General features: G+C 38.5%; 2 protein-coding genes and 1 long non-coding RNA gene across 3 annotated transcripts; 1 reads left to right on the forward strand and 2 right to left on the reverse strand.

Moving 5' to 3' along the window:
- Positions 1 to 719: 719 nt before the first annotated feature.
- On the forward strand, positions 720 to 2,723 carry LOC145327034 (uncharacterized). The gene is made up of 2 exons (XR_013882041.1): positions 720 to 801; positions 1,418 to 2,723. It is a non-coding gene; the product is annotated as an uncharacterized LOC145327034 (long non-coding RNA).
- A 1,185-nt stretch (positions 2,724 to 3,908) lies between these two features.
- Positions 3,909 to 4,702, reverse strand: LOC145326636 (uncharacterized). Its single transcript, XM_080170005.1, has 2 exons — positions 4,330 to 4,702; positions 3,909 to 3,913 (listed from the first exon to the last, which is right to left on the reverse strand). The coding sequence occupies exons 1-2, from the start codon at positions 4,700 to 4,702 to the stop codon at positions 3,909 to 3,911; spliced, it is 378 nt and encodes a 125-aa protein (XP_080026131.1).
- A 26-nt stretch (positions 4,703 to 4,728) lies between these two features.
- On the reverse strand, positions 4,729 to 6,463 carry LOC145326638 (uncharacterized). Its single transcript, XM_080170007.1, has 3 exons — positions 5,789 to 6,463; positions 5,228 to 5,592; positions 4,729 to 5,176 (listed from the first exon to the last, which is right to left on the reverse strand). Exons 1-3 carry the CDS (start codon positions 6,461 to 6,463, stop codon positions 4,729 to 4,731), a joined length of 1,488 nt encoding a protein of 495 aa, XP_080026133.1.
- Between the last annotated feature and the right edge of the window lie 20,127 nt (positions 6,464 to 26,590).

Consider the following 26,590-nt stretch of genomic DNA (forward strand, 5'->3'; position numbering starts at 1 on the left):
TGACGGGGCATTCTTATGCTAACTAGCGCAATAATAAAAATGTAAACAATAAACAAACAGACAGAAAATTTTTACTTTTAATTGTTTTAAAATCATAATGAAAAAATAATTATGGAATATTTGTTTGCAGTTATGATTATAGAAATTATTGTATTTATTTCTTAAAATTATTAATTAAATTGCTTTTAGATATCTTTCATTAATCAAATTTAAAATAAATGAGTTATAAAGTAGCTACGCTAATAGAATATATTTTCTGCTGTTGATTATAGCTCAGTGTATGGCAATATTAGAAAGAAATACATACACAAACAAGCGTCTCAATATACACACACATTTCTGAATAAAAATTTAGTGACACGTGGCGATTTTTGGTTTCCTTTTTCAAATGTTTTATTGACAAGATATAATATAATATTTGTATCCTTTTATATATAGTAATACGTTTTTTGTATGTTGATATAGTTCTCCATTTTAGAGGGCATTACATTACAAAATAAAATTTAGTCTAGTGATGATTTTATACAAATTTTAAAAGCGAAGCTTTTTATAATTTAAGGGTCGGTCTGTCCGTACGTCTGTCCATTACGGTTAGCTCATTTTGTTAAATTAAACAGATTAGAATTGCCCTATCGATTTAAAACTTTACATGATGATTTCTATAACAATTAGGTATGACTTGAAAACAAAGCAACTCTATAAGAATCTTTAATATTTTTCAGATGAAATCTTGTATAAAATGCAAACAAGCAGAAAATGTGATACTGCCTAGGTTTCCAGGAGAACAACAAAATGGTTACGGTATATATACATTTTTTATCAAAACAAAGTTGACAACTACCAAAGCATAGAAATTTAAATATTAAGAAAATATGTTGTAATTAATAGAATGTTAGGAAGGGAAAGACATACAGATTGACATTTTTAATCATACTGTACCTTTGCCACTAATTATTAACAGTTAGAAGATTGCTTTTCGGTTATCATTTCATTCTTATTAGGTACCTAATTTTGAGAAAAGTAAGGGAATAGTAAATAGTCCCTTACGTAACATCGCCCCATATGGGGCTATTCTTCATATTTTTAAAATGGCTTTTTATAGGTTATTTTAGGTTAGGCTAGGTTAGATTAGGTTATATTGGGTTAGATGATTTCCCCACAGGGTTAGGTAATGGCCCGTTGGGTTAGAGCCTCCCGCAGGGGCAATAAATAGGAAAAAAGCTACTGTGAAAAATACGAAGAATCGCCCATATGGTGCGATGTTACGAAAGGGACTATATCCAAAAGTAATTTCCAGTTATGGTTTTTTAACTAGGTAGCAGTAGGTAATAATTTCATTGGTATTTATATTAGTGCCGAATTAATATTTTTGCCTTTCAGTTAAGCCTATAAATACTAAAAAAAATATTTATTTCAGATGACTAACAAAGAGAAAATTAGCTTTCCTGAAAGAAGAAGTTATTGATATGGTGCGAACGTGCAAGAAAGAATTTAAGTTACATCACGGAGGGTATCTGCAGCGTGTAGGGTTGGTCCGTAGTTTGACATTTACATAATTTTATTTTTTTTTAAAGCGAAGCTTTTCTATGATAACGGTCGGTCCGTCCGTACGTCCGTCCGTACCTCAGTCACAGAGAGTTAGCTCTTTTCGTTAATTTAAACAGGTTAGAATTGTCCTATCGATTCCAAACTTTGCATGATGATTCCTGTAATAGTTAGTTACAATTTAGAAAGCATAGCAACCCTATAATCAATACCAGAATGTCCGTACATCCATTTGAAACATGTCCATTTTTAACTTTTTTGATAACAAATTATCCGATTCTTCAGATTTTTTGACAACTGATTCCTATTACAACAAGGTACAATGTTATAAGCAAAGCATCTCTATAAACAAGTCCTAAAAATTTAAGTATGTCCTTAAACAGTATTATCTATTTATGCAGTTTTGCAACAAATTTACTTACAATATTGTTTGTACTGAAGCATTAATATTCTGCTAACTCAGTTCTGACAATCTACAAGTGTTAATATTCGTTTGTCCTTCCATTTCAGAGCTTCGCTTTTATGGATGTTGTCATCCTTGTTTAATTTTATTTAAAAGGGGGTCATTTAGAAGTTTATTTTACTTTTATCAATTTGTTTTATCTGATACTTTCCAAAATATGTTTTATTAAGACTTTATCAATAAAAAGTAAATTTTTTGTAACTAGACCAAATATAATTAAGAATTAGAACCATAAATCTAAATACAAAACTAAAAATATCCTTGAGACATTCTATTCTGCAACCTTTTTTATTCATAAACATTTTTAATCAAGTTATTTTGTTTATACCTAGTGTGTGTAACTGTGTAGGTACGTCTTAAACTGACAATTTTTTTAGATTTTAAAAAGTTAATCTAATTGATTTTATTTTTATTTATTATTTTGTTGTAATTAAATCAGGGTAGCCCCTTTCGTGACAACACACCTTAAGGGGAGTTTCTTTGTATTTTCACAGTAGCCTTTCTCCTATTTCCAGCCCCAAGCAATTTTGAAAATACGACGAATCGCCCCTTAAGGGGTGTTGCCACGAATGGGACTATACCCATAAATCATTTTTGATTCAATTGTTTTATATTTACCTAACAATTCTATTGTGATATGATATATACATATATGTATTATTTAAGTAGAATTTGTTGTTATTTTAATAATTTTTAGTACAATTGTTTTAACTGATTCTTGTTTATTATTTATTACGATTTAGAAACCATAAAAACTCAATTGTTACTAGAAAATCCGTACGTCCATTTATAACATGCTCATACACATATAGTAAGCTGCGCTAATATCCAATAAAAAGTAGTAAGTTTTGTTTATATATAGCTTAAGAATTTGGTTACCGATCCGATTAAGTTCTACATTTAAGGGAAGATGCATAAAGGTCCTGAAATCCTTTTAGACTGTTTTTATCATTAAAATCTTAAGATGGTTTTATGCTATTTTTCTACGCTAAATTCTAAAACTAATATTCTTTAGTAAATGAATTGCTACCAAGTTCTTTATCTTGATAATCAGAGGCTTTTAGTAAAGTAGAATTTGGGGGATGGTGCATTTTGAATTAAAATTAATTAAAAAATGAATAAATTTCCAATAAAAGTTGCACTATCAGAAATACTCGTTTTATCTGGAATTATCTGGTTTTTCAACCTTAAAGTGTCACAACTATAAAATTGAATTAATTGCCCATTGTCCCCTCCCTTCCTCCCTGGGGAAACTACTTCACATAAAATGTCAGCACCAGAAATACTTAATTAAAAAAAAAAATTTTAATTACCTCTTGGGGCAAACCCCCTAGAGGCTAGGGGCGAAGCCGCTAGTTTATAAAAAGGCAGGGAAGAGAAGTTATTGGACTGTAATTTTAACTTGATGTACCCAAAGTTTTATACCTTTCTTAATGGGATAAAAACTTTGGGTACTTTTATTAGACCTTGAATGGTTGGTTAAAACTTTGAATGTCTTAAAATTTTTAACCAATAATTTTAATCTAAAAAAGGGGTAGTTTTGCCTATAAAAATTGGATACGTGCATCAATTTATGATCCATTGACCTATCCCTTTAGATTCCTGATAAATAGGGCAAAAGCGTGATATATCTTTTATATCGACTGTTGTCCTTTTCATACAAGAGGCTTCATAAACAACAGTAGTGCAACTATAACTTAATAAGGGTCTGTATTTACATCTTTCTCTCTTAGAGGATTCACTAAAATCTTGGTTAAGACAATCATCGATAAATTGAACTACATATGTGGTAAGTTGAAGCATTTCAACTTACAGTCGCGAGTTCGAGTCAAACAAGCCCCTAGCCTTAAAGATTCTATCAATAAAGAACTAGCAGTAGTTACTACTACAAAGATATATTTTAAACTGAATACATTTACAATAGGATTATTACTATATATACAAAATTAGATGATAACATAGGTTAGGTAGAAGGGGGTGTGGGGAGATGAGGGCGGAGCCCTGTTGCGGTAGATATTTGTGGGGTAAGCTTCAGTAAGGGGAAGGCAGGCATCTCCCGGTAAGACAGTTGACTGGGGCTTGGGGTTGTAGAGGGGCCGCGCCCCTCCCACTATCAGAGATGTCCAATCTGACCGCTGCTTGTGAGGTCTCGGCAAGGCCCCGGAGGGGCAGGGTGAAATGGTGATAATAGGATTAGCGCTGGGTTGTAATTTGATAAGCCGCAGCATAGCAACTCTATGAAAGGCTTGTCCGTATACTGCCGTATTACCACATCCTCCCCTTCAAGGGCTGCGGGACCACCGGGACATCAGGCCTTGAACCGTGGGGGACGGCAGATTCTCCCTGGGGCACAGCACGGTGTAGGACAGCTCGGGCTACACAGGCCCCTCGGGAAACTCGTTGCTCGGTCTGACTGTGGTTGGATATCAGCATGGTTAACTCCCGGTTGGCTCCCAGCTGAGGGTTGGCGACGGCCAGGCCTCGGCGTTGGAAGTTAGGCCTTGTCTGCAGAACTATCTCTGTCTCAGCGGGCAGCTGGACACGGAGACCCAGGCTCACTCTAGAGGCGCCCAGAGGAGGGACAACGATGGTAGTAGGCGCGTAGAACTCCATAGGGGCGCCTGTCTTGTCCAGGTTGCTCGGCCTCTTGGCTCCTACCCGGATGGGGATGGCTGTCATCTGGAGAGGGCACATCGCTTCTGCTTCGCCCTCGGGGGCCGCTACTTCCATCTCGGTGGCAACTTCTCTCCCTGGGGGCTCGCTGCTGGCAGGTAGGGGCTCCATGTCCGCATCGGGATTCCAAACTGCATCAGCGCCGGCTGTTGCTCGCTGGGCTGGTTCTGCAGGTTCTCTTCCACCGGGTCACGATCCTGGCGGCTGGGCTGTGGGGCTTCTGTTGCCGCGGCAGCCGGCTGATACACGGGGAGCTGCCCTGGTCCACTGGATGGCACCGCCGCGGCTCCGACCAGCAGCTCGGTGGCGTCTTCGTCACCGTCCAAGTTGTCCTGAATGTCCGTTGGAATCTGCTGGGCGGTGACATCTCCCGTGTATTTGCGCAGCCGGCCAACATGCGCGGTGATTTCTGAGATCTTGGCTGTCGGAGAGGCGGGGCTGATGACGTAGTGGACGTCCGTCGCCCGGCTCACTATCTTCCAGGGGCCGGTCCACCTCTTGGTAATCTTGGCTGCTTTCCCTGGCACCAGGCGGGGGGCCAGATACCAGACCAGATCTCCAACCTCGTACTTGGCCGTTCCCTCGTAGGCTGCCGCGCTCCTTCGGATGGTCCCGTCTTCCCGTTGCTGGATTGCGTCAAACACGGCGTGGTATCGCTGCAGGAGGGCCTGGACATTGGCTGGGACCAACGCATACTCAGTGTCAGGCAGACTGAGCACCAAGTCCACAGGAAGCTTGGCCTCTCTCCCAAAGTAGGCCAGAAAGGGGGTCACGCCTGTGGGCCTGCAGGTCTTGGTGTTGTAGGCGAAGGCAATAGCAGGCAAGTGCGGCTCCCAGTTGTTGTCGTCTCTGTCCAGGAACATCCGCATGCCTGTGTTGAGCGTCCGGTGGAACCTCTCGACTCGGTTGGACTGCGGGTTGTAGAGCGGATGTGTCAGGCCAATCTCAAGCTTGGAGGCCAGTTCCTTGAATACCTGGCCGGTGAACTCCATCCCATTGTCGGAGTGGATCTTCAGGGGGCATCCGAACGTGGCTATGTGGCAGTGCAGTAAGGCCTCGGCCACCGTGAGGGTGCGCTTGTTGGGGATGGCGTAGAGGCTGACAAACTGGCTGAACCCACCAGAAGTGCATGGCGACGCGAGCTATAGTGGCGTCCATCCCATGGTGTCCAGCCATGGGGGCTCCATGGGCCAGGAAGAACGCCTCCTGCTGGAGGGCCGAAGGCAGCAGGTACCGAGTTCTCTCCCCTGTCAGGGTCTTGTCAGTGGTGGTAAGGCAGCCATGCTCGTCGAGTCCGAGTGCTGCGAATCGGCTGGCGTACTGTTGCTCGTCTCGGTCCTTGCCCCGGAGCTCGGCCTTTGTTGTGGGCTTCCCGTCAGCCACCCATTGGCGGACACGGAGCAGGAGGGGATCCTGGGTCTGGGCTTCCAGGACTTGTTCCGGGTCCAGACGTACTGTGGAGGGTCTGCCAGGTGCTGGCTCCCCTAGCTGGCAGAGGTGGTGGAGATACTCGGCCTGCTCTGCTAATTCTTCAGCGGACGGGGCAGGCATGTTGTCATCCTCCCAGCGGCTGAGGGCGTCGGCGTTGGTGTTCTGGGCGCCGGGACGATGGCAGACGGTGAAATCTAGGGCCGCCAGTTCCTCCTGCCAGCGGGCTACCATCCCTGTGGATGCCTTGAGTGACTTCATTTGTAGTAAGGCAGAGGAATCAGTGTTGATCTGGAAGCTGCAGTAGGACAGGATCCCGTGGAATTTCCGGATCCCATACATGATGGCGGCCATCTCTCCCTTCCAGGACGGGTAGCGGGTCTCGGGGTCAGTCGTCTTGCGCCCCACGGCGGCAATGAGCCTCTCCTTGCCGTCCTGGCACTGGCTGAGAATGGCGGAGATGGCCCGGCTGCTGTAGTCCGTGGTGAGCTGGAACACGGCTGGTAGGTCAAACCTGGGTGGCGCTTGGATCGGGGCTTGGCGGAACTTGGGCCTCCATCTCAGCTGTCCATGTCAGTGCCTTGGCCGTCTTCTGCCGATTCATCTCGTAGGTGAGGTCGGCGTACTCCGGGATGAACAGCCGGTAGTACCCGAAGAACCCCAGGAGCGCCAGCAGGTCCTTGGGAGTGCATGGGGCTGGCCAGTCGAGGATGCGGTCGATGTAGTCCTCCTGCATGGCTATGCCTTCGCGGCTGAGGGTGTGGCCCAGATAGTCTACCTTGGCTCGGAACAGCTTGGTCTTGATGGCTTGAGGCGGATTCCTCCCCGACGTTGAGCTTCCAAGACCTCTCGGAGTCTAGCCAGGTGGGCCCAGGTGTCATTGTGGAAGGACAAGACATCGTCCAGGTAGGACTGGAGGTTGGCCGTGCCCAGTGGGTTGAGGACCCCGGCGATGAACCTGGAGTAGACGGAAGGTGCGGTGGCTAGGCCAAAGGGCATCCTTTTCCACTGGTACAAGCCTCTAGGTGTGGTGAAGGCCGTGCAGGGCCGGCTATCCTCGGACACCCGGATGGTGTAATACGCAGCCACCGCGTCTAAGGCACTGTAGACGAGGTGTCCCCAGGCTCGTTCTACCAGTTGCTGGATCTTGGGCAGGGGGTAGCTGTCTAGCTCGAGGCACTTGTTGAGGGCCCGGTAGTCGACAGCCCAACGGGTGCTCCCGTCCTTCTTCTTGATGGGCACCAGGGGGCTGCTCCAGGCCGAGTCCGAGGGCTCTATTACTCCTTCCTTCAGCCAGGTATCCAGCTGGCTTTCCAACTCAGCCTCCTGCCGGGGGTTCAGATCACAAAATTTCTGGCGGATCGGTTGGGTCCCCGGCTTTAGTCGGAGTTGCAGCTCTACTACGTTGGTGCAGCCCAGGGTAGAGTTGGAGAATACCTCTCTGTACTCCGATAGCATAGTCCAAACCTCCTTCTTGAGCAGGGAGGCCTTGCGCAGGAACTCGTTCTCTTCCATCTCAAGGTCTGCCCACAGCTGCTGCATATCTGGGGGTTCGGAAGGCTCTTAAATGGAGTGGAGGCGAGGGGGAGGCTCATCGGAGACCTCCAGGATGTCGGGCTTCACCAGCTCCCCTGCCACGGCCAGCGTTCAGCAGGAGAGGCATCTCCCCCTCATTTACCACCAGTACTCGGAACACGTTGGCGGAGCCAGGCCGGTGCGCATACAGGCCTTCTGGGATGACAAGGTACTCCCCAAACCTCTGTTCCGGGGCAGACAGCTGGATGGCGTCTTTGGTACGGTGTCCCACCAGTTCAACAGGGACAGCCATGATGCTGCGCCCAGGCAGGGCCACCTGCTTGGCCGTTCGGAGCTGGGGTGGTTGGCCATTGGCTTGAGTGACGGCATTCAGCTTGTAAGAGGTGGCTGGCGCGGGGCCAGCCTTGGCTCCGGGGGCGTCCGGCCGCGACTTGACGGGCTCGGCGCCAGGAGTGGCTGAATCGTGGGGGTCGGGTGCGGCTCCGAGTGCATCAGACCACGACTTGACGGGCCTGGTCTCGGACTTAGCTGACCGCGACGCGACGGGTTCGGCCCCGGGGGTGGCTGGGTCCCGCGGACCGAGCGCGGCTCCGAGTGCATCAGGCCGCGACTTGAAGGGCCTGGTCTCAGACTTAGCTGACCGCAACTTAGCGGGCTGGGCCGCTGGGGGCCCCAGGTAGAGGGGGCCAGGTGGACACGGCTGGCCGTTGATAAAGGTATCTGCAGAGAAGATGGCCTCTGGAGGGCTGAAAATCTCGGGGAACGTCGTTGGCAGGCCTTCCAGGGGCACCAGGGGCACTGGGGGCACTCCCATGGCTAGCAGTGGGCGTTCAGCGCAGTATCCACCCAGTGTGTCCCTCGCTCGACTACGCGCGGCTGCTCCGGCAGAGGGCCTGGCAGGGGCCCCTCGTAGCTCAACTCTCTCTCTGCGGTCTCCCGGTCCACAGGGACGCCGCGGAGGGGGATGAACTCCCCACGCACCCACAGACAGGGGGTTTGCATGTCGAAACAAAGCCTAGTTCCGAATTCACGCAAGAAGTACCCCCCTAAATTCAGTGGGTGCGAGAGATTCTGTACCACGGTCACGTGGTACAGATGAAGTATGAGAGTATGACTAACTGCCATATACAACTCATGTAACTTCCCAATTACCTGGAGGGGCTGCCCTTCCTCATTAGCGGTCAGGATTTGGGTGTTGTCCGGAATCAACATCCTCTGCACGCCCATTGCGTGCATGAGGGACTCGGAAATAACAGCAGACCCTGGTACACGGTTGCCAGAATCAACCATGGCATCAACCTGTACGTGCTGGGCAGGGTCGTGAGTGGGGAACCTCACCCTGATATGGCAGGGGAAGTGGAGGTCCTGGCCATTGGACAAGGGGGCCTCCCGTTCTGCCGGTGTCGGGCGGAACTGCGGCGGCGGCCGGGCCGCAGCTATGGTGCTCTCGCCTACCATAGTGAGTGCAAACCTCTGGGGGTGGTCTACACTTGAGCTTCCAACCACTTGAGCTTTTTAAATCACTAGGTCAACAATTAATACTTTATCACTTGGTTGACAGTTGGAAACACTTATGTGTAATTATCACTAGGAGCTCTAAGGGTGATTCTGGAAGCGGTGGCAGCAGGGAATGTTCATCCTGCAAGCGCCGGTAGGTTGTGTCCTGGGCTGGTTCCAGCGACACAGTTGGGTTTAGAGGCAGCGGCGGCAGGGAATACCCGTCCTGCTAGCGCTGGTGGTTCGTATCTGGAGTGGTGGCGGCAGGGAATGTCCCGTCCTGCAGCGCCGCGGGTTCGAATCCAGGTAGTGGCGGCAGGGAATGTCCCGTCCTGCAGCGCCGTGGGTTCGAATCCAGAGAGGTGCGGCAGGGAATGTCCCGTGCTGCAGCGCCGTGAGTTCGAATCCAGAGAGGTGGCGGCAGGGAATGTCCCGTCCTGCCGCGCCTTGGGTTCGAATTCTGCTGTCCGTCGCAGTGGTAGGCCTTACTTGTGTGCTGGAGCTTCGCAGCCACACATTGCCTTCTCAGGGAGACCAGCTACGCAGCTGTCCGTCTCGTAGGTTTGGCCTGGGTGTCCTGGGGCTTGTCCCAGCAACACATGCCAAATTAGACTCGGTTCTGTAGCCGTCTGGGCTAAATTATCTGATCACCGTGGTTGCGCACCTAGCGCAGCTCCCACACGGTACGGAAAACGCCGTTAACTGGCGCTTTTAGCAGGCCAAATTTGCCTGTAGTAGGCCAGATGCCTACGTCATGCGTTCAAAAAGGCCGTCTCTCGGGTCAGTTGGCTTTTTAGTTGGCGGCTGACTGTCCCCTTACCTGCAAAAGGGTCCAATCAGAGATAGAATTGGCTAGTTTTAGCAGGGCTCGATTGAAACACGCTGACACCAAGTTGTGGTAAGTTGAAGCGTTACAACTTACAGTCACGAGTTCGAGTCAAACGAGCCCCTAGCCTTAAAGATTCTATCAATAAAGAACTAGCAGTAGTTACTACTACAAAGATATATTTTAAACTGAATACATTTACAATAGGATTATTACTATATATACAAAATTAGATGATAACATAGGTTAGGTAGAAGGGGGTGTGGGGAGATGAGGGCGGAGCCCTGTTGCGGTAGATATTTGTGGGGTAAGCTTCAGTAAGGGGAAGGCAGGCATCTCCCCTTACTGCCGTCTTACCACACATACACAATTATGGAAAGCAAAATTACGACAAACCCAAAACTGTCCCACTTTGATAAAGACGATTCCAGTGACGTCATATACGTTTAGGGAAGGGGGGAAGAAAATATCTTCCCTTTTCTCCCATCTCTTTTGAAGAGATTTTCTTCCCCCCTTCCCTTTTTCTTTCCCTAAACGTATATGACGTCACTGGAATCGTCTTTCTCAAAGTGGGACAGTTTGGGGTTCGTCAAAATTACCCCCTATGTAGATTAATTAATCAACACTGCAAATTTGTACCAACCAATCAAGATTCAATAAAAATCCTCAAAGTTTTAAAGCTAACGATTGAGAGAACGTGTTTATACAGTGTGTTATTTTTATGAGAACTTTTTTGAAAGCTATTTTACCCCACTTATAGTTATCAGAATTTAATAATAAATGGCTTAATCTCTTCGTTTTTTATAACCATTAATAGAAAGCAACAAAAATACTTCAGTTTTTATTCAAAAAGTGTAGTAAATTCAAAAATTCTAAACTTAGGTGTCAACATCTAAAAATGGTTTTAGCGCATTTTTCTTATGATCAAATCTCCTACCCTTTGCAAGAATGGCTGCAAAACGCTTCAAAGTTGAGATATAGAGCTAAACATTTATACAGATACTATTGGTGACATGTACTGGAACATTTTAAAATTTGAAGGCCATATCTCAACCAGGGAGGGAGTACTGGCCCCCCAAAGTACTCTCTCCCTTCTTGCAAAGGGTAGACGATTGGATCATAAGAAAAATGCACTAAAACCATTTTTAGATGTTGACACCTAAGTTTTGAATTTTTGAATTTACTATACTTTTTAAATAAAAACTGAAATATTTTTTGCTTTTCAATTAATAGTTATAAAAAACGAAGAGAACAAGCTATATATCATTAAATTCAGATAACTATAAGTGGGGTAAAATTGCTTTTAAAAAAGTTCTCATGAAAAAAACACACTGTAGAATAGTATAATTTCAATTGCAATGTGTCCTCCCTGTAAAAAACAGACAGATAAATTATAGGACAAGCATAACAGGGATCTAAAGGGATAAGACAATGGCCGGTAAATTGATGTACACCCCCAATCATGAAACACAGAATTACCCCTTCTTTAGATTACAATTAGGGATACACTCAAATTAAAAAACCTACCAAACAAAATTCAATAATAGTCCCCAAAGTTATTAAGCCAAGGAAAAAGAAAACATTATTATAAAACTTTGAGGATTAGTGTAATAAACAGCCCAATATCCCCTACCTCCCTGAGTATAAGCACAACCATCAAATCTACAAGAGATGACCTCATGTAATTTATTTTATCATAGACATACTTCTTTTAAAGCAAATCATTTCTATAATTATGCCTTATCCGTCCGTTCGTCTGTAATGGATATATCTTATTGTTAATTTAAAGCATGTTAGGATTGTCATATCGATTTCAAACTTGGCATCATGATTCCTGTAACAACTTGGTACAATTTAGAAATCGTAGCAACTCATTAGGTTAAAGTCAGTATGTCCATAGTCTATTTCTAAAATAATGAATTTTGTTGTTAGTTTACTTTTTTTAATGTCCGTATGTCTGTCACTCTGTTTTGTTGAGATTTTCTTTTATGAATGTTGTCATCCTTGTATACAATTTTAACAAGTTAAGGTTGTCATTCCAATGCATTATACAATTTAGTGACTAGTCTAATTTTGATATAATATCAACACTAAGGTTTAATATGGTGTGACTAGGCGTTGTAATACAAACTTGAAATCTTGTAAAACAATGAAAATTGTTTCAAATAAACATTAAGTCTGGTTCAAAAACTCTTTTTTTTTTATTAATAACTTTAGACCGATCAACTTTTTAAGCTTGAAAATAAGGGCAGGGAATAATAGTTTTTCGTGTTTTTTTTTTACTCTAGGTCATATTAGGTTTGATGCTGGGTAGCCCTGCAGTGAAAGCCCCTCCCCCCTACAGGGGATAAGCATAGGAAACACCCCCCCCCCTCTATTTAATTTCAATTAATTTAAGAAGGTAAAGAAGGGTTTTATGCTCGATGGAAACTTTTAGGGAAAGCACCACAGAACGTAAACCAAAACCAGTTTGTGATCGGTCAACGGTTACCCTGTGGGACGCTCTAGACCAAACAACTACTTGGCTTTTGTCTAAACTCAGGAGAAAAGTGTGCATTACAAGGCAGGGATCTAAAGGGATAAGACAATGACCGATTAATTAATATACATCCCCAATGATAATACACAAAATTACCCCTTCTGTAGATCAAATTTTGTGGTTTTATCGTATTGACATTCAACTTAATGGATCAATCAATCAAAATTTAATAAAAGTCCCCTAGGTTGTTAAGCCAATGAACAAGAAACTTTACTACAAGACTTTGGGGACTAGTATAATTAACAGCCCAATGTCCCCTTCCTCCCTGATTACATAGGGAATGGAAAAAAGCTATACATAAAGTTAGAAACAACGACCAAATAATAAAAGGTACTTCATAATTCCAAAAATCAGATGGTAGGACAAACGAACACTTTTAGAGTGTCATAACTTATTAAACAAATTATAAATAATCATTATACCATTTAAAATTGCGAACTCTTAGACAGTCCATATTTAGAGAAAAGTTTTGCTTTAAAAAATTTATATTGTATAATTCAACTTAGCGAAAATTTGAATATTAAGATGACATGTATTAGTGGGGGTGTTGTTCACCCCTAATATTGATCATTCCTTATTTTCAAGACTTTTATAGTTTGACCTTACAAACTGGATGTTTGATCCGAATGTTTTTGTGTGTGCATGTCTGTTCTTAATGTTACAAATAATATAACATTTCTGTTTCTCTTTACTTTATAGTGGGGCTCTAGCATAGCAAGATATGTTCTTAATATTACAAATAATATAACATTTCTGTTTCTCTTTACTTTACAGTGTGTCTCTAGCATAGCAAGATATGTTCTTAATATTACAAATAATATAACATTTCTGTTTCTCTTTACTTTACAGTGTGGCTCTAGCATAGCAAGATACGTTCTTAATATTACAAATAATATAATATTTCTGTTTCTCTTTACTTTATAGTGGGGCTCTAGCATAGCAAGATATGTTCTTAATGTTACAAATAATATAACATTTCTGTTTCTCTTTACTTTACAGTGTGGCTCTAGCATAGCAAGATATGTTCTTAATATTACAAATAATATAACATTTCTGTTTCTCTTTACTTTACAGTGTGGCTCTAGAATAGCAAGATATGTTCTTAATATTACAAATAATATAACATTTCTTTTTCTCTTTACTTTACAGTGTGGCTATAGCATAGCAAGATATGTTCTTAATATTACAAATAATATATTATTTCTGTTTCTCTTTACTTTACAGTGTGGCTCTAGCATAGCAAGATATGTTCTTAATATTACAAATAATATAATATACCTGTTTCTCTTTACTTTACAGTGTGGCTCTAGCATAGCAAGATATGTTCTTAATATTACAAATAATATAACATTTCTTTTTCTCTTTACTTTACAGTGTGGCTATAGCATAGCAAGATATGTTCTTAATATTACAAATAATATATTATTTCTGTTTCTCTTTACTTTACAGTGTGGCTCTAGCATAGCAAGATATGTTCTTAATATTACAAATAATATAATATACCTGTTTCTCTTTACTTTACAGTGTGGCTCTAGCATAGCAAGATATGTTCTTAATATTACAAATAATATAACATTTCTTTTTCTCTTTACTTTACAGTGTGGCTATAGCATAGCAAGATATGTTCTTAATATTACAAATAATATAATATATATGAGGATAAAAAATATTCTAAAATAATGCCACACTTCTGCGTTTTTTTCTGTTTTTATGGCATATGTTATAATGATATTAACATATTCATGAAAGTGATAGTTTTATCATGTATTGTTTTTATCATAAAATAAACATTATATATTCCTTTCTTTTATATGGTTTCCAGTTTTTATTTAGTTTTACATTAATTTTTATTAGATTTATTAAATATATCCTTGTGATAAAGTAAAAGGATGTTTGTTTGTCTGTACCGAAGGACCTCAGTAAACGATGAACCAATCAGGTTCTCCTTTACAGGGTAGCTTCTCAGAGGGCCTGGGAAGGTTTATAACTATTTTAGGTGAGGGTACCACCACCATCCCAAGAGAAATCGCCCCTAGAAAAATTACTCCACCCCCCCCCCCCCACAAAAAAAGATATTTTTGAAATCTAAAATTAAAAATGGGGGGGGGGGGGGGTGGTGACCGACCCTCCCAGTCGTCGGTCAGCGGGAAAACGGCAGCGGATTTTTATGAAATTTTAGTATGTTTAGTAGACATATTAGAAATGCTTAAGATTAAATTTGAAGTCTCTAAGTTAAAAACTGCGGTCACAGGAGTCTTTAAAAGATTTCTGGAGACCTGGAGGATCTGGACCTGCAGGATCATACCTGGAACCTGAAATTGACTTGAACACCCATATTTCATACAGGGATATACTAATAGAGGATAAGTTATTTTTTTGGTAACATAAAATGTTTTGTTTAAGTAAAAAAAGTTATTTTTGCTCGTTATCTGGATGACCCTGCCAGGTTTGCTGGCATCCTGTGCATGCTAGGATGAAGATGTTTAAAAAATTCCAACTCTTAGTTATGTGTCATACCAATATTTAAAAAGTAAAAAATAAAAGTGTCAGTTATGGCACTTCTTTCACACAAAGAAAATGAGATAGAAAAAAACGGAGAGTGTTAAGGGTTAAACATAAATTGACAACTTTACACGAAATGATAAAGTAAAATAAACAAAAAAGCTAATTTTCCAGGTTTTTTATTAATTTATCCAAAGGTGCTTTGAAAATGTGTTTCTATCAAGGTTTTGATTTTAAAATTTACTTCCTAATCCAATATTGGCAAATAATGTATTATAATTGTGTTTGTTAATTTGATATTTAATTATTTAATGTAAAAAGGCAAAACCTTATATACAATTAAGGTAGTTTTGACAGTCACAATTCCTTAAATTTACTTTTATTTTTGATATGCCCTTTAGGATCAACTGAAAATTGATTGCCTATTTCTTCCCTAATTTCTGAATTTGTACAGTAGATAAGACAAACCCCAAACTGTCCAGTTTTGAGCAAGACGATTCCAATTACGTCATATACGTTTCGGGAAAGAAAAAGGGAAGGGGGGAAGAAAATCTCTTCAAAAGAGATGGGAGAAAAGGGAAGAGATTTTCTTCCCCCTTCCATTTTTATATGATGTCACAGGAATCGTCTTGCTCAAAACTGGACAGTTTGGGGTTTGTCAGTAGATAACCCAAATATTGCAAAACCTATTTTTAGCTACTCTTACCAAAGAGAAAAGCGATATAATGTACAAACGATTTATACATTATACATACGTTCAAAATTTTTATTTTTCAAATTTAGATTTTTTTTTGGAAGTTTGAAGCTTTTTAGCTAGTAGTAAATATTAAGATAGGTTGAGGAAACTATGTGCACAATCCACTCACTCCACTATCCTCCACTATAGGATATGTAACAACCAACAGATAACCAATCCTTTGATTGCACAATCTTTGTATGGAAGTCCTAAATGTGCATGTTGATTATCACACGCCAGGCATATCAGCTTTAGATCCTATTTTTAATGTCTCTAGTGTGAGACTTGAAACCATCACCTTCCTGACAGTGAGAAAACATCATTTAAGCTAATATCATGAGTGATGAAGGTAACCTAATAAATTGGGCTATTGGGGTGCTGCCACTTTTACCACTGGCAAAAATACAACCACTGTGTTTTTGATAAAAAGTGGGTGTGTTTTTGTCAATTTCGTTTTCAGCTGTATTTTTGGCAATATTTTTTTATCCACTGTCAAAATTACACCTTTACTACTGCCATAGACAAAGTTTTACTGTCATTTTCACATCAATGAAATTCAATGAGGCTGTCAAATTCACAGCTATTCATATTTTAAGACATTTTCATCTCTTATGGGCAAGATTCAAATTTCTTACCTACCATTTTGTAAAAAAAAAGTTCTGTAAAACTCATCATTGTATACTTGTTTCAATTTGCTCTTTCCAAGCTAGCTAGAAAGCTGAGGTTAGACCAACTATAGGATAGTTTAGTAAAAAACAAATATTTAAACATATTTTCTCTCATTTAATTATATACCTATAATTCAAGTATAAAGAAACAATGAACAAGTTGGATATTATACGTATTTTATTACAAATATTTTGTTTAGCTGTGTTTGTGTATCAAACAATTACATTTCTTCAGAGATATCATGAATCTCCAACAATAATCACAACATCACAAAAAAACCTGGGATAAGAGTTATCGACCAAGGGTAGTTGTTTGTGACAGCAAGTTGTTTAATATCACTCAAAGTAGACAACTGGGATATGAGTGGTATTCATCATTTTTAAATGGAGACGTTAACGGTTTAGACAACTCCATCTCGTGGAAAGGAAAATATAATTCTAACTGGAGTGAAGTAGAAAGTCTTATCCTTAATATAACTAACAAGAACACTAAACACATAGAACTCTTTGAGAAGAAAAATGAGAAAATAATCATGTTGAAGTATTTGCAACCATTTGCTGTTTGTTATGAAATTAAAGATTTTAGGCATAGATTATATATTGGATTGAAAAAAGATGTGTCAGTGTATCTGATTGACCAACACAGGTTTACTAATCACAGGCAAAGAAGATAAAGTATAGAATTGAAAACCTTAAATATGTCTTGGAAAAGTGAAGAAAAGTTATGCCTGCACATTAAGAATATTATCTCAAACTTAAATTGTACAGTTGTCTAGTTAGGAGAAAACTGAAATGGTATTTTAAAAAGAAAATATATTGAAAAATATTACACTTAATTTAAGAAATCCACGTTCACATAATTTTGTTTATGGTTTTGCACATAATATCAAAATTTTAACCCATTGTGTATTGAAAAAAGTTGGTTGAAAGCTAGTCGATCTGGCTTTTAGTAAATGATTAAAAAATGCATTTATTTTAATGATATATCTGGATAATATCTGAAATCATGCGATTTTACTAAAAGCCAGAACTACTTTTTGGTCTTTCAAAAGTTCCAATTATATTTCAGGCTAGCCAGGCAGAATCTTCTACCTGGATACTATTCTAAACGTTATCTTCTTTGATCACAGGATTAACACAATGTCAATGATGGGAGACAGCATTTCTATTCCTGAATTTGTTGATACCAGTCATAGCACAAGTGTAATTATTAATGTTAAAACTACAGTTTCACAAAAGCGCACAGACAAAGGTACTTGCAATATTTATCAGAGTGTTTCAGGTTACTCCAAATGTATTGAAATTAGCTATATCAGCCTGTTTAACAAAGTTCTTGGATGTGTGCCCCCGTGGTTTAGGCATGATATTAATGATTCTATGATTGTATGCTCACGGCAAATTGATTTTAAGGATGAGAAAAGTGCCAAAAAGGTAAAGGCACAACTATACAACATCATTGTGGATGCACAATTTATGAAAGGTTCCAAATTTGAATCAGATTTGTGTTTGCCTTCTTGCAAACAACTAATATACAATATTGAATTGGCAAAACATGAGAAAGGTTCCTATGATCAAAACTGGATAAATATCAAGTTTGCTAAGGTGATTGATATTGAGACTGAAATAAATGGATATGATTCTTTTAGATTAATCATTGAAGTTGGAAGCAGTCTTGGTTTGTGGCTAGGTTTATGCATCATTGGTATATTTGACATGATTATTGCAGCTCTTCTAAGATGTCAGGGACTTGTTGAGGGGGTCAATGGGGTTCAAAATATCCATCACTTACAAACAGGCTAGTGATATATTTTAAGTGAGACAAAAGAGTAATTGCTTCTGAACAAAATAGATTACATGCATTATTTTTTCAAAAGAGCATACAGAAGTCTCTGAATAATTGCTGCACTTGGAATCTTAAATTACTATTTTATAAATACTTTTGACAATAATTTGAATGAATGATCTTTTGATTTAAATTTATTATAACAAAGCAAAAGTTAACAAAGATTTAAAAATCTATAACCCCAAAATATTTTTTAAAAATCCAATAAGTGATATTATATAATCAGATATAAAAGAGACAATTTTGAATGTTACATATTTTATTGTGCTAATTAACACAGATATCTTTATATTAATTAGTAACTGATTTTTCTTATATAATATAAATGTTTATTAGTGTCTATTTTTCGGGTTTCTCACAACTCAATTTAATTATTTAGATATACAAGCGTTTTTTAAAAGTAATTTAAGTTTTTTTTGAAGAAAAATTTATTTGGGTTTAGGTACAAAAACGCAACAAAAAAAGAAGGAAATTGCCAATATGAACAAAAAAGTGAGATCTTTAATTTGACACCTTAATTTTTTAATTCTGTTGAGTAATTATTGAAAAAATCTATTTTGTTGAACCCTGGTGAATCAAAACTTTGAACTTTGGGAGCTCGTCACGAATGGGTTAAAAAATCACAAAAGTTAGGACATGTTTTTTCAAGTTTTCCCTTTCACAATAAATATGTTTTTTTTCTTTTCTTACTTCCTTATTCTTTAAAAAGGGCTCTAAGAATCAAATACACTATCCCCACAAATGGACTCAATCCATTTTGGTCAAGATAGTACTCCTAGAGCTATTGGTGCGTTTCCTTGAATATTTTTTCCCCTATATGTGATTAAATATCATAATGTAAACACTAAATTGTCAATAGATGGCAGCAATCTAGAGTATGGTATGTGCTATATCCTAAGCTAGGGGGTACCTGGCCGCACCTAATAAACATTATTATTATTATCATAAATGCCCCTAGAGGCTTCTAGGGGGGCATAGCCGCTAGTATAAAATATATTTTATTTAAAGAAAGTTGACAAGTTATATTGAACGCATTGTTTGCCTAGTAACTATAAATATAGGCCAAATATGACATTAACTCAACAAATTTTTCAAGGATAATATACTTCAGTTTTGCATTCATATAAACAAGGAAGATTTACATTAGTAGCAAAGCTTAAAAATATAAAAATACGAAAAAGTCCCTAATCGAACAACCCTCTTTATTTTAATAGAATTGAAAATAAAGGGGGTAGTTTTTTGTTTGTTTGTTTTTTCTTAAGGTCAGGTTAGATTATGTTGGTAGCTGGCTAGCCCCCAAGGGTTAGGGCACCGCATGATTAGGGCCCCTGCAGAAGTTAGTTATTTTGAAAAATATTCCAACTTATTTTCAATTTAGATCATAAAAAAGGCAGAGGGACTTTTTAGTGTTTGGTAGGCACTTAAAAAAAGAACACAAAAAATTGAAATAAATAACATGCAAACTAAATGAAAATAGGAACAAAACACTATTATGAAAACTGTTTATGAAAATGAAACATGCACACCAGATCTACTAAAAAAGAGAACCATCTTTAAAGTTAATGTTAATGTTATCTTTAAAGTTACTTAAATTCAAAAAAAAATCATAGTCTAGCTAAGAAGCAGCCCGTGGTTTCCAATATTGTATACCTCATACTATGATTATGTTTATCTGATAAGCCGTGGATAATGTATGTGTGCTACATTATGCACAATATTGTTGTGTACACACAGACACAACCTGTCTACATTTCTTGGTTGGTGCTTATAAGATGCCTAAAAATTATTGATCTAAAAATGTATATAGAATATACGTGGATATTATGACAGAAGAATAATTGTAATCAATTAGGTTGCTAACATGGACATAAATTATTGGTCAGTTTATTCATCCAGTAGGAGGGAAGCGGATAAGGTAAAGGGGTCAGATGGGAGGATTGCTTTTTAGCCCGCTACAATTTTCACTTTTTTGGAGTACATGGTAATCTGGTGTAAGATCGAAGTAATAATAATCCATTTCTTAAAAATTTAGTGACATTTGGCACAATTCTTGTTACATTTTTATAATTTTTTGCAAAAAAAAACAACGTTTTTGTGTAACATCTACATGGAAAATGATATATATGTAAAATCAATAAAATGTCGCCTATTTTAAACCTCAGTTTATTTGATTTTTTATATAAATAAACCATGAAAATTAAATCCCAACAAGAGCGCTCCACATTTTCCATTAAGTTGACTTTGGCAAATTGAATATTCATACTTTAAATTTGCTTTCAAGAACATTAATGAAACTTGTAATAACATATTCTAATATTAGTTCATTTAATATTCCATAACAAACAAGTTGGGGATGATTTGGTATTAACAAATTTGAGATAACAAGACTCTTGTTTGTCTCCCGAGTAAAGCAGGGAGGCAGGTAACATTGGCTGTTTATTTCACTAGTCCCCAAAGCAATTAAGAAATTCACTTTTTTATTCGAAGATAGACTAATCGCAAAGGAGAACCATATTGCTTCAACAGTTTGAAAGACCCTTTTTTGGGCGGGAGATGGGGGCTCCAAACACAAAGACAAACAGACAGACACACACACAGACAGACACACACACACAGACATACTTTTACTTTATTATAAGAATTTATTGTGATGTCTTCCTCTAATTAATTTAAATCTCCAAATAACACACCCTGTTACATAAAGTACTATTTTTTTGTCTGAAGCTTAAGATTTAATAACTACTGAACTGATTGAGTTATCTCTTCAGAAAAGCTTCACATAGGTCCCAGGATGGTTTTAAGCTAATTTTTATTTAAATATCAGTCATGGTATGATTTTAGAATGCAGAGCCCCTTGATGCTAGGGGTGTAGTCGCTACTATGTATTAAAAGAGTATTGCATTTTATATCTAAACATTAGTAAAAATGATTAATGGAAACATAAAATAGGGATAATACTTTGTTCTAATGTTTACCACTTTCCCATTACTTCATGATAAATAATGATACCCCCCTTTTCCCCCAGGGAGGGATGGGACATTAGGCTGTAAATTACACTGGTACCTAAGGATTCACTATCTTAATTGTTGGCTAAAACAATTTTAGGTACTTTTATTAAATTTTGATTAGTTGGTTCAAAACTAGCAATGTCCAATCTTTTCAACCAATAATTTTAATCAACAGAAGTGGTATGCATTATCATTGGGGATAAACTTAAATTTATTCTTCTACTTTAAATGTTAATCTTCAAGAAAGATTTTTTTGGGGGCGTTGGATTATTTTCTAAGTGCACTTTCCCTTAGACGGGTGGAGGTATCCTTTATTTGGCCCAAAAGCATAATTGTAAAGGAGAACTAGAACGGTCTCGGTTCAGCGGTAAGCGAGATCCTTCTCTACGGGCAGACAAACCTCCTGTTATTTTGAAATAGGACTGTAAAGGGGGGGAGGGGAGGACAATTCCAACGGCCCACAATAGGATGCTACAACCCTTATAATGTTGAGAGCTTATCTTTATAAATTGTGTAAAATAAATGATATGCCTCTGCTGGCAGATACAAATATATATCCTGGACACGAGAGGATGGGCGGACTTACAGGAACAATTTATTTTTACTATGTAAATAATTATGGAATATATGTGGATATAAGACAGGAGAAAAATAGATTTAGCTTGCTTACACGGAACTGATTTTTTGGTCAATATGTTCATCCAGTAGAAGGGTAGGGGATGTGATAATGGGGGGTGGAAGGTGGATAACGTTATTTTAGCCAGTTGCGAGTATCAATTTGTTAAAGTACATCAAAGTCTTGTGAATCATCCAGATAGCAATATATCGATTTTTAGATGTTCTTGTGTGGGTGTGCTTGCGTGTGTGTGTGTGTTAGGAGTTTGTTTACTCTCCCCTTAAATCTTAGTAAGTCTTTAAGTGCAGATAAAACACTAACAAAATCCTTCCACTGCACTGTAATGGATATATTTTTAATTGGATCTTACATAAGATCATCATGTACTCTGTGATAGTGAAACTCGTAGCAGGCTGAAATAACGATACCCCCATCCTCCCCCTTTATCCCATCCATTCCCATTCTACTGGATTAATGAACTGACCAATAAATGGACAACAATTTTTCCCCTGTCATAAAATCCACGCATATTCTATAGCCATTAATACAAAAGAAAAGGGATACCTATATCAAATGTCGCCCATCTTTAAAATGGGGAGGAATTTTTATGGTGAAGTAGGTATGGTTCTATCCAGGAATACAGAGATGGAACATTGGAAAAAATAATATCAGTCCGGAATCGTGCATATAGGAGGTGTAGGGGGAGTTCCCACCCTCCTTGTAAAATTATGTGGGGTGAATAAGGTTTAAAAGTTTTTGGGGTCCAGGGATAAACCAATGGTCAATTAATTGACATACTTCTCAATTGATCATTACATTTAGTGGTTCAAACGTTTGTACACTGAACTAAATGAACCGTCAATCAAAATTCAATGAATTTCTCATGAAGTTGAATAAGAAAACGTTATTTTAAAATTTTGAGGACTAGTGTAATAAACAGCCTTATGTCCACTCCCTCCCTGGGTCGTACCTCTGTGTTGTGTGTTATGTGAAACTAACCGTAAAAATGGTTTCAACATTTCTTTTCAGGGAGGGATTTTTTATTAGAAGAAAAATTGTTTGATAAAAACTTTTTTGATCATTTAAATACGATTCTATCTGATATAAAAAAAAACAACTTAATTGCTCAAAACCATGCTATACAATTTATTGTTTAAAAAATAAGCTTAGAATGTAATTAACGTAGAAAAATCTTGGAGGCAAAATAGATTTCTTTAAAATAAATCTCTCTCCCTGATTTTTTTATTTTTGTAAATGATGTTTTCTTATTCTCCACTTAAACAAAATACTTCTTACACACCCAAGGATTATTTTCATATTCGTTTACCTTAATACTAATACAGTTTTTTTCATACACGTTAAAAAGTCCGTCGGTATGTTGGTTATGCATAAAATATATATATTTTTGAAAGGAATCGTGATTTTATACTCCATCTCGATTTCTTTCTCTTTTTATGATTACTGAACATCTTTTTTTTACGATTTGCGCTCCGAGGGGCCTTTAGGGGCACTTGATGTGGGATTAGAGTCGACCGACACCATGGAAACTGTCCCAATTTTGTATAACTTTTGCGGAACATGTTCCAGTTACGTCATATTTTTCTTTCCCGAAAAAGAGAAGGGGGGAAGAAAATCTCTTTAAAGAGATGGGGAAAACCCCCTTTTCTCCCATCTCTTTTTTCTTCCCCCCTTCCCTTTTTTTTCTTTCCCCCTTCTCTTTTTCGGGAAAGAAAAATATGACGTAACTGGAACATGTTCCGCAAAAGTTATACAAAATTGGGACAGTTTCCATGGTGTCGAGTCGACCCTCTCCCTTATTTCATTTTTTAAAAAAATTTTGATGGGGTTTATTTTTCTGGAGATGATCTTTCTTGGGAGGGTGGTGGTACTCTCCCCAAAAATGGCTATAAACCTTCCCAGGATTTATGAGAAGCTACATTGTAAAGGAGAACCATATCGATTTGGCGTGTTACTTTTTCATAAGACTGATTATTGCATTTTCTAATCTATAATACAAAGTAGAACGATGTCTGTCTGTGTGTTTGTGTATTTGTGTGTTTGTCTGTTTGTTTGTAGCGAAGGATCTCGCTAACCGCTCAACCGATCGGGTTCTCCTTTACAGGGTAGCTTCTCATAGTTCCCGGGAAGGTTTTTAACTATTTTCTTGGGGGGTGGGACACCCCTAACCCCCCCAAAAATGAAAAATACCCCCCCCCAAAAAAAAAATTTTTTTTTTTAAAACTAAAATTAAAATAGTGGGGTCGACTACCCCCCCCCCCCCAAAAAAAAAATCCCCCCCAAAAAAATTTTTTTTTTTCTTTATTATTTTAAATCTAAAATACGAAAAATTGGTTTGATCAAACCTCTTGTGGCAAAGCCCCTAGAGGCTAGGGGCGAAGCCGCTAGTATCAAATAAAGTTTTAAATTTTATGTAGTTTTTTTAGAAAGATATATTTGTATTTGTAATTTGGGTCAAAAAAACCCAATAATGTACATTTATAACGCAGCAATTACAAGATATAAATATTCTGCATAAATTTTTGTTTTGTTTTGTTAGTAACTTAATGTATAGGAATTTTTTGAGGATAGTTAACCTACGTATGGAGGTACAGACATACATAGTTACAGAGTATCTATGCAGCTAGAGAAACCCAGGGATTTAAAGGGATAAGGCAATGGCCGATACATTGATGTACATTCCCAATGATAATACACAAATTATCCCTTCTGTAGATTACAATTAGTTGTTGAAACGATAAGACACTCAACCATCAAAACAATGAAAGTCCCCAAAGTAAACGAATAAGAAACCTTATTATAAATTTATGTACTATATAACCTCAAAATACCCTTACTCACTGAGTGAAACCGCAAGAAATCTTGTAAAGTTAAGAATCATACATCAAGCTAAACTAACTTATAAACCAAAACTACTAGATAATTGACCAATGAGAAGTAAAACTTGGTAAAAAAGGAAATATTTATCTAAAAAGTTTGGTTGGAAAAAAAGAATCATTTTACAGTTTTCAGGGATCTTAAGTAATAAGACCAATGTGTGTGCAGAGGGGGATTCACAACGACACCATTGCGATTTTTAAGACCACTCCTAAACCCAAATCGATGATTTTAGTGTTAATTTAAGAATGTTATTTTCTGTAACAATCCCCTTATATTTATAGTGTGTCTTTTTTTTAACCTTGACACTTTACTTAAAACCTAAAAAATGATTTATAATATGTCTCTTGTGAATATTCGTTTCCTCACAGAAGAGTTAGTTTCCCTCAGATTGCCTAGTCGAGCACAAAAACGTACCCCTCCCTCTTGTTTTTAAATAAAGGGGAGTATGGGGTAGTTTATTGTTTGTTTGTTTATTACATTAAGACAGGTTAGGTATTAGGTAAGATTATAGTTGTTACTGGATAGTCTTCAAGAGTTAGGGTACCTCAGGTTTAGGGCCCTAAAAAGGACTTATTAATAGGAATAAATTAACCACCTTTTATTTCAGATTTATTTTCAAATTTCTGTGGGGAGGGTTTCAATGTGCGATAGGCTCTTTTGGGAAAGCACCAGTTACTCTTTCATGTTAGTTTTGGTTTCAGCTTATCTTATGCACAACTTTATAACATATTTGACAGCTTATTTCAAAGTGAAGCTTTTCTAGATTTGTTCTGTCAGTCCAACAATTATGTATATCAATAGATTTATTATTATTGGATCTTACAACAGATTATCATGTTCTCTAATTAAGTGAAACTCGTAGCTGGCTGAAATAACGATATCTCCCAGCCACATTCTTTACCCAATTCCTTCCTCTCCTACGGAATGAACGAACTGACTAATAAATGAAGACGTGTTAGTAAACTAGATAGATGAAAATTTTCCCCCTGTCATATCAACGTATATTTTATGTCCATTTGTATAGCTTGATGGTGATTCCTGTAACAGTTAGATACAAGTCTATAATTATTATCAGAAAATCCAGACGTTTATTAACAAAACTGTTATAGATTATTATTTACTAGCGGCTTTGTTTTTTTGGGGCAGTTGCCTAAAACCTAAATAGCCTAAAACAACCACAGGACCAGTAGGTATATTTCCTGAAGAGTAGAATCCGATCGGTTCAGTGGTTACCGAGATCTTAAGCTTCAGACAGACAGACGGACAGACGGACGGACGGACAGAAAGAAATCAAGCTACTTTGTATTATAGATGATGATTCCTAACACGATAAGATAAGATGTAAGATTCTACATAACAAGATCAGGAAAGTTTTTTTGTTTAGTTTTGCTCTTATGAACGTTTCGCTACTTGTTGCCATCTTATTTTCCACTCTAATTTACAAATTCTAAGACACACTTATTTTTAAAATTTATTCATGATATTATTATTCACTTGAATAATATAAAATAGGTTTACTAATACATCCATCATAGGTATACCCCAATTAAATAATGTATTTAAGTATAGTGCGTTCGCTTTGATTTTTGATTTAGGCCTGTTACACGTTTCATATGGTACTTTTGGGTGAAGGGGGGGGGGGGGGACTGAATCTGATAACCAAACCAGGATTATTGCAAAACTCTCCCAAAATTAAAGACCTCTAGGTAATTAAGATCATAAAACGAATCAAGAAATCGAACATCCAACTATTTAGTCATATTCACTCAAATTGCCTTGTTGAGCACAGAACCTCCCTGCCCCCTTATACCG

This window comes from Acartia tonsa, chromosome 8 (assembly GCF_053477335.1).
Source record: "Acartia tonsa isolate MP-2025a chromosome 8, ASM5347733v1, whole genome shotgun sequence".
Taxonomy (NCBI): domain Eukaryota; kingdom Metazoa; phylum Arthropoda; class Copepoda; order Calanoida; family Acartiidae; genus Acartia; species Acartia tonsa.